The sequence below is a fragment of the Magallana gigas genome, chromosome 6, assembly GCF_963853765.1.
Source record: "Magallana gigas chromosome 6, xbMagGiga1.1, whole genome shotgun sequence".
In the NCBI taxonomy this organism is placed as follows: Eukaryota; Metazoa; Mollusca; class Bivalvia; order Ostreida; family Ostreidae; genus Magallana; species Magallana gigas.
The window spans coordinates 5,303,054-5,312,121 of NC_088858.1; the positions used below are offsets into that span (position 1 = coordinate 5,303,054).

A 9,068-nucleotide genomic window follows, 5' to 3' on the forward strand; every position below is an offset into this window, starting at 1 on the left:
TGTGAAAAGGCGAGTGTGATCTCGTGCCCTGTCTGGTAACAGGTATCTCCTTACTATGTTGAGAGATACATCGCGGCATCGATTTGTCCACAGTTTTAGATTTCGCCAATTCGTTGTCTACTTTTATGTGCATTTTGAATGTCTGACCGGAATCGCTTGTTACACGAGGAAGAGTATGGCAAGAAGTTGTAGAAATTAAAATTTAATTTCTCGTGATGACTCTCTCAACGGGAAATTAAATCAATTCTATCGCTGCAAATGGAATACGCCTTCCTTTTGAGAAACACCTGAGTGTGTTACCATTCATTCTCCCCGGCATTGTAAAAAGACATTATATACCTGTATTTTATTGCAAATTCAGCTCCCGTCCGTGTCTGAAGTCATCAGTGATACAGCTTTCACTGCTTGCAATAGAAAAGGGTCGGTTCGATTTCAACCAGCTAACCCTTGTCACCTTCGGCGCGATTGACTGAAATTCTTCTTTTAGCGGATATCATCCCATGTTTTCACCTGAAAACTAATTATCAATTCTAGTTATCTGTTACAACTCAAAAGGCGACCGGTATGGGTTCTCCAATGTTAAGGCGAAACAGCTATTGAAATGTAATTTCCCACCATTTCTTTCCCAATGCGATGTTCGTTTATATTGTGATAACGTTGAATTGATATTGCTATGCGACCTCACAAGACATTTCCACCAATAACCAAGTCTGGGAGGTTGAATATAAAAGTCTAAAACAAATGGGAAAATCATTTTACTCTTTCGAGTTGTTTAATCAGAGTGGAATTATGAACATTTGTATTATAAAAGGTTGCAAAGCAAATAAATAAATAATATTCTAAATTTCGCCATCTTAATCCATTTCTTTTTTTTTTTAAATGACTACCTTAAATGTTTTCTAAAAGACATGTCTCTTTAAAAGATTGTATCCAAAGGTTTGGAAAATATGAACAAAAGATGTTTTTATTTTAAATTTTCATTAATGATATAGTTTTATAATTAAAATGTCTTAATTGCATCACTTGAAATTTAATATCGTACATTTATTAACACCAACTTTTAAACTCAACAAAGTGTTACTTGCATCCAAAACAGATTTCCCACTTTCTCATTAAAAAAATACCAAAAGAAAATGTATTAAATAATTGAGAGTATATAATATCCTTCTTTGGACAACGAAGTCATGTTTCGGAAATGATACTTTAACGATCCATACTACAAAAGTTTGATGTAGCATTCCACCTTAAAAAGCTGTTACCTTCTGTTTTTATTTTCGATACTAAGCTTTATCAAGCCGCTCCTTTTCAATATGAGAGCTTGTCACAAACCAGGACTTTTTGGTATAGACTTGTTTATTTGTGTTAAAAGTTTATTTGTGTTAAAAGTTATTTTTAAATTCAATAAAATATTACCTTAAAATCCCGACAAACTTTTTAGTTATTTAGCTATTAAACAATGAGGTTTGATTGATTTCCAAACAGGATATAGGTCATCTACAGTAAATCGGCCACTCGAAGTTGTGACTTGTGTGGACACTAATAAAATCGCCTGTTAATTTGCGGAGGGACATTCTAAATAAGTTTACCAATTATTCATAACTAACAATAGCCTTGTTTAAAAAAGTGTAGCAAATTTTGTTTTAATTAAACTGCCATTTTCATTGAAATGGGAAGGAAATAGGTAACAAAAATCTGAGTTCTTGCCATTTTTTTACCAATGAAACATATACATATGTATCTAAAATGACATGCCTACAGTCTCTCCCATAATATGGTATTGACCACCTCTTTAAAATGATGTTAAACTGAATATGGGTATCCGAATTACTTTTACCATGATTTGATATTGAATTGCAATATATTTTGTTTTTGATTTTTAACATTTAAAGTGGCATATCAAATCAATATGATGTAACAATTGATCAGGAGCCAAGTGGCGGTCTAACTTTATTTACTTTACCCTGACCATATCGGTTCTGATATATACCATGATATATCACAATACAAATCATGTACAATGTATATATATGTACAGTGCTGTCCTAATGTCCTTTCTGATATAATGTTGCATATATTATTTGTTAAAATAAATTTTAACATTAAACTTATTTCTGTCAAGTACCATTTTTTGCCAGTGCATTGTTACTTCATTATATAAACACATAAAACTGTTTCCGAAAAATGACGTACCAATGCACTGGCAAGAAATGGTACTTAGTCTTAGGTCAGTAGATGTTATAAAGTTGGAGGGGGAGTAGCTATGATCCCTTTTAAGTTTTGAATTGAAAGTTTAAAATTCTAATATGAGTAGGTGACAAATGGAAAGGAGAAATAAATGCTCCTTGAAAATTCACTGATTATTATGATTATAACATTTATACAATTTTTGAATTGAAAATCTCAACGTTATTGTAGAAGAATTTACTACTATACATGCTTACTTGTGAAGCATAACTTTTGATTGAAATGTTTTTTATTTTATTTTATAAAACACTAATTATCAGACAAATTAAAAGACGACACTTGTTGTTCTATAGAAATGATTGTTAAAAAATCAACTGAAATTTTCAATCAACTTTTTAGAATTAAAAAATGTCAAAATATACATTTATATTATTTGGAATGTGGCATTTTGCCAAATATGCAGTGAAACCGCGTTCTTGCAGAAATGCAATTCAAATAATACTCTTAAAATATATTGCAGATGAATGCTATACTTTTTAAAGCATTTTATAGTTTCTCTGAAGTTAGACTTATCTCGTGAAGGAAACCCTATACATATATTTGAGTCTTTACATTTCCCCTTGACACGAGCTGAACACTTACACGATGTGTATGTTTCAAAAATTCGTCATTTGGTTTCGTGGGTTTTTTTATTTTCTGCAGTACTTACATTACCTAAAAATTGTTTCCTTAAGCCTATGGTTGAGCTTTTGTAACTATTTTATTGAATTATTACAGATTAGCGTTTTTATGATATCTTGCATCTAATCCTTTTATCTGCATTAAACAATAAAATAATTTCAAATCAATTTACCGATACATGTTCACTGCTTGCTTTCTTATTTTATCAGGCACTCGATTAAAGTATAGTAAATAGCTAATACATGATCCGATGAAAAATACATAAAGTTATTCAGTTTTAATTTTTGAATTTTTCCTGAAGAATTTACATGTAATTTGGAAATACACTTTTACAAATAAACATCAAAAAAAAATTAATGTAGAACCACTTTTCTCTCCTTTTTTCAGATTCTCCTAAAATCATGGCGCCCCTTATTTCTGGCACTGGATTAACCAAAATTAACAAGTCGATAGCTTTTAGCCGGAAACTTATTCCGTTTGCTTCTAATATAAACAAATTTGACGACTACCGTGAGAGGCTATGGATTCACTGGAACCGCCAGCGGAAGAGATGTCAAGCTATTCAATTTATTTCTTACATGAAAAGGAAATTGATGAAAAAAAATATATATATTTTAGAACTAGGATTAAGAGGATTAAACATTTATTTCAATTGAAAAAATGGAATAATGTAACCCCCGTGCCTGTAATTTCAAAATGAGAAGTACTGTGAATTCTTGCAATTTTTCCCAAATAAATAATTTTCCCCGATTTGAATTTTCTCTCCCTTCCTGTTGCACATACGGTATTTCGATTTAATCAGGATAATTATGCATGTACATAGCTTATGGTATCACTATTTTTATTAAACAAGTCATACTAATTGTGAATGGTGACATCACTTTTTTCGTATAAAAATCTCTAAAATTCTCAACTTTAAATATTCTTTCTCGTAGCCTCTCCAGATGCGATATATATAATCATATTGATTATCAAATTTTATTAAATCATTTTATCTAAAACCTTGTTGAACAAATCAACTCCTCGTCTAGATGTCATTTTTATAAACATATTATAGATTATTTTTCTTTTAAATATTACTTTAAAAAATCAATTCCTAAAATTTACAGAAAGCAGATTGTTAGAATTAGAATGTCTTTCCATAACCCTGCTATTGAAAGTGATCTGCACACAAATGTTACAAAAGAAAATCGTCTTTAAAAACTTGTTTATTGATAGATAGATATTGAAGATGAGTTTCATTTTGTCTTAAAGTAAGAAATATTATTGGGAAGAACACACAGTTTATAAATATATACAATTATTAAGTGTCCAAGATTTTAAAGAATTGTGTAATCTGGGGAAATATCTCCAATTAGATTTTAATAACAGGAATGGTATTCCATAATTTTTTTTGCCATTTTTTGTGTCTTTATTACACACCCGACATTGTACCATAGCTAAAGTAAATCATATAATATATAGTTACTCATTTTGTGCATTATCCCACAAAATGTATATCTTGAGCAAATAAAGATTAATAATTTAGCGATAATTTAATTTTTAGCATTTTGTTGATCAATTTATTTTCTAGTTCTTTGTCCACACAAAGGTGGAAAAGTTTTACATGACAATGCTGTTCCGAGAGTCAATTGATTCTTGTAGTTGCGAAGACGAAAGTAAATTAAACTTGTAAAGTTTGAAGAAATAAAAAACAGAAGTCTGTAATAAGACTCATACAAAACAACGTTTAATATGAATTTCAAACATACAGCGTCACTCGGATATTCTCACGGACAAACATACAGACACGTGCAAAACACGACAACGTGAGACATTCTCATCATTATGCTTAACTGGCCACTAAATCGGGCCAGTTTTCAAAGTTAGCAAAATTCGTTGTTAGTATATACAATACGTGGAGAGTATTTATCTCGACCAATCTCAATTAAAACAACGTTATACAGAGGCGGACAGGGACAACAATTTGACTTATTATGCTTCAGCGCCTGGTCCTCAATATTATATGATAAACAGATATGACATTGCACCATTTCGTATATATTTTTTTCCAGGCTTTAAGTGGGACGTACAGTAATGGAGACGTTGGCATACAAAATGCGAATGTTCAGTATGTCAACGACTTGTGTGGGTTAGTTCATATATTAGATGTGTAATGTTTACACTTCAACATTTAAATATCATAGATGAGTGTTTTTGAGACAACTTGTAAACATATTTACGAAAAATCCACTTGGCGAAGCGCGGTGATTTTGCACGCAGACGACCACTGGCTCCTCTGACGCGTGGGACCCGGGTATCCATAGCAACCACTGACGAAGGGTATCCTAACAGACGCGCCTTCTTGTAGCAGTTGGCGCAGAAAAGTTGACTCAGTGAATCAGAGAGTCGGTCATATAAAATAATTGTTGAATCAACATAAATAAAATGAATACAATCACAGAACTTGGAATTTAGGCCACGATGACGTGTCTTTGTATTCTAGACAGTCTGCGTGGTTGGCCCTGGGGATCTGCGGGGCGGGCATGGACCCATAGGATACCTGATTCCCGTTCATTTGATTCATTTGATTTGACATCACCGGGAGCTGCATATGGTTGAGGTAGCCCATGTCACTATAGTAACTTGAGGGTCCATAGTTTTGATGAGGGTAGGAGGCAGTCTGGGTGTTAGACATGGGGTAGCCGCCCCTCTGCATGCAACTGTTGGAGTTCAAGATGTCGTTCACGGGAGGAATAGAAGCGGGACTCCAGATAGAGGACTGGCTTGTCATCACGTTTGAGGGAGGGGTACTGACAACGGGGGGTTTACAGTAAACGGGCGAGGTGGAGGCTGGAGGGGGAGACTTTGCCTTCTTGGGTGTGGGGGGCTTGGATTTCCCCTCCTGTGCCTTCTGCTGCTGCCGACATTTGGCGCGTCTGTTCTTAAACCACACCTACAAATGTCAAGAATTAAGAAAACGTATTAGCGTTATAAGGCAGCATATCACATGAAAATAAGACCATTTGTAAATACAAGAGGCTAAGTTGAAAGGCAATGTATGCATTAGGTAGATTTCCAATAATTACTGTTATTACACTAGATGCGCACTTTGGTATTACCGGTAACAAGTTATGTATGCATTTCAGATTTAAGAGATTACGAACTCCGAACTGCTCTCAAAAAGGTTAAAATGGTGTCTTCTAAAGCTCAAAGGTATATATAATTCACAGCTTAAGAGCATTTAAGTTGATTTGTTGACTTGCTTTAAAAATATTAAATGATTAGTCTCTTGCATCAGAATGACAAACTCTCGGACTGAATTTCTTCTGGTTAATATTTGACTGACGGATTAGGTAAGGACTCGGGAGAGCAATGCTGTTTGTAAAATAAGCATAGATATCCTGTATATCATTTATCTTATCTCAATCGTAGTTAGTCAAGATTTATTTCATGCACCAGTTGATTGTTGTTCTTTTCATCCATATTCCTGCAACATTTCTGTTTTCTTGTTAATTTTCTATGACTCTCACACTATATCGTATTACTGATTTTAAGTCTCAATATTGTCACACCCAATTTTAACAGTTCCAATTGCCGTTACCATACCATAGGGAAACTTTCACGATCTGTCAAATATTTTATATCATGACGAGGCTGACTATTAACAGTTCCATAGAAAAACTAACGGTTGACATGTTTTTCTTGTCCGATTGAAAGGTGGTTTTTGTATAGAACGAAATATTTCAGGTAACGCTAATTACTTTTAAGTTGTTTGATTGAAAATAATAATCGGATAATTAGACATGTGATAGAGTTGTAGCGCCAAAATCGTCACGCTTGGTCGCCTCGGGCTCGGGATTCTATACACCCAAACGGTGCCTTACTACATGCTTGTTTAGGTAGGGAATTAAATGAAAAATAGTCGAAACAGGGAAATTCAAACATCCTTGAGCTATTTATCTTTCTACATTCCATTTACTGGTGTTTATTCTAATCATTATTGTTTTCGGCTTCACAGGGCGAGTAGAGTTTTCCCATACTTTTCAACACTTAACCATCCCGATTGACCAAACCATCTTGAGCAACGAAATCGTCCGGTAATTATCGCTTTAAGATTTGACACCTGCTTGTATGTTATCTAAACATCAAAGTGTCATTGCTACACACACAGTAAATACGATAGTCATCAGAATCCGGATTTTTTTTTACCTGTACTCGGGATTCTGGCAAGTTGATCTTCAGCGCCACTTCCTCCCTCATGAAGATGTCAGGGTATCTAGTTTTCTGGAAGAGGGACTCCAGAATGTCGAGCTGGGCCCGGGTAAAGGTGGTCCTCTCCCTGCGCTGTTTCCTTGGGTTGGACGCTGAAGACATATACATGTCTAGAGAAATTAATTGCAGATGTTACTCTGCCGAAATTGAAATTATTTTCATGCAACACAAGTTCACAACATTCACAAAGCTACCATACACACGTAATAACCGTATAAATGTTTGTAACCCAGTAACATTTAAAGACTTTTCAAAAATAGATACTTTGAAAGTCATTTACATGGTTTCAATTAAATGTACATACGCATGCCAACTATTCTCGTAATTAGCAAGTTGACTGTCACAATTTGTAAATATTAGACAAACTTCATCATAGTATTATCACTTCAAAGAAATTACAATGTGGTTTTTTTACACAAATACTTATTTACACCGTAATAATCTCTCATTAGCTTCATTGTTTGTTTAAAATATTGCAACCTAGTTTAGAACCAGTAAAAATAATATTTAAAAATAATCAGGTCTTAAAAATGGTTGAATATCTTCAGTGTATGAGAATAAAATTCTGAAGTGGGAGCGAGTGGGAGCATGTCATTCATCGCTTTTTTCATCGTGGTATTCGGGGTAATGAATAAAGAAAATTCCCCTTTGAGCTGTACATTTATTGAAATTTTTTTGCCAGGACGGAAAAACGTGACTACATGAAAGAAAAGAACAAGTTAGCTGAAAGACATTTTGGAATATAAATTTCGACTCTATTATTTTTTCCCAATCGCAGATGCTGTTACTTTTTTTCATTTTGAACTGTTCATGAATTTAATACAGTAATTTTCCGACCAAAAAAGAAAGAGACAAGTGAGTTTAGAATCAAGATAAAGTATGTCTGAGTTTGGCGCTGTCTTGTTCAGATCATGGGACTGTTACAGGTACTTCATCCTAAATTTTAATTGGACGTTTGCTTGTGTATCACAAACACGGAATCTTACGTTCAGGGCGAATGAAGGAGGGATCGTTTTCTTCTGTTTACCACATGACAGAGCCAAAATAAAACACAAAAGTGTCCCGGGTAGGTTAGCTAGTCCCGGACAATGCTCAACGGTGAAGGGATGGATATCAAAGACACTAGCAAGGGACCCCGTGCGGAGATCCGCCATTATTCCTAGCTTCCGGAGCATGAACGGGAGTGCTCGTTGGTTGTCGTTTGGTCACTGTAATTGTCAAAGCTGGCGAGAGCCTTCTTCCTGTCCGGCTCATTATTTGTATATTTCTCCCGCGTACGTAGACCTAATTATTAAACTTCAGTGACCGTAAGGAAAGCTTGGTTTATTTTTGTATTATGTCAACCCTAAGAATTACTATGAAGTGACAGTCTTTTCTTGCCTTATCTGACATACGTATTTAACAACAACTAAAGTATCTATAACCGATGCTTTTTAGCACACCCAGAGCGAAAAATAAGCAAACAATTTTCAACATGCGAGTAAGATTTTCTAGTAAACCGTGCACATGCCAGGTGGTCAAAAAAAATAAATACAAGACACGGTTAATAAAGGATTTCGTCGAAACGTTTTGCTCCTTAATATACCCAATATCCTGTAATAAGGAGAAAGTGAAATATTTGTTAACTCACCAGGGTATCCCATGGCTGGGTGCATCATGTCGACATTGGGAGAGGACAGACTGATCCCATTGACGGAGTAAGGGGCCACCTTGCTGTTAGGTGGGAGGACTGTTGACTGGTTGTAGGCCATGCTGGCGATCGACATAGCTGGCTGATGGGATTGGATGTGGGGGTCGGGGGAGGCTTCAAGATACACGTCGGGATGGGGTGCTGTAGTCGGGTTGGGGGGTTGGCCTTCCGATTCTGATAAAGTCCCGGCTTGAGCTGAAGGAGAATTCACAGTTGTTTTAAAGATTGACTCATATCTTACATAAATGTTACGACAACA

General features: G+C 34.9%; 1 protein-coding gene across 3 annotated transcripts in view; it reads right to left on the bottom strand.

Moving 5' to 3' along the window:
* Nucleotides 1-4,572: 4,572 nt before the first annotated feature.
* The window catches only part of LOC105319919 (homeobox protein otx5-B), a 7,767-nt gene continuing 3,271 nt past the window's right edge, over nt 4,573-9,068 (bottom strand). For 2 of the 3 annotated variants that reach the window (XM_011417644.4, XM_011417642.4), the window contains 3 exons: nt 8,750-9,004; nt 7,057-7,229; nt 4,573-5,800 (listed from right to left, as the gene is read on the bottom strand). In XM_011417644.4, the coding sequence (XP_011415946.1) occupies nt 5,303-5,800; nt 7,057-7,229; nt 8,750-9,004 (926 nt within the window). In that variant the 3' untranslated portion in view covers nt 4,573-5,302. The remainder of the gene's footprint in view (nt 5,801-7,056; nt 7,230-8,749; nt 9,005-9,068) is intronic. The other variant, XM_011417643.4, reaches the window with a different exon arrangement.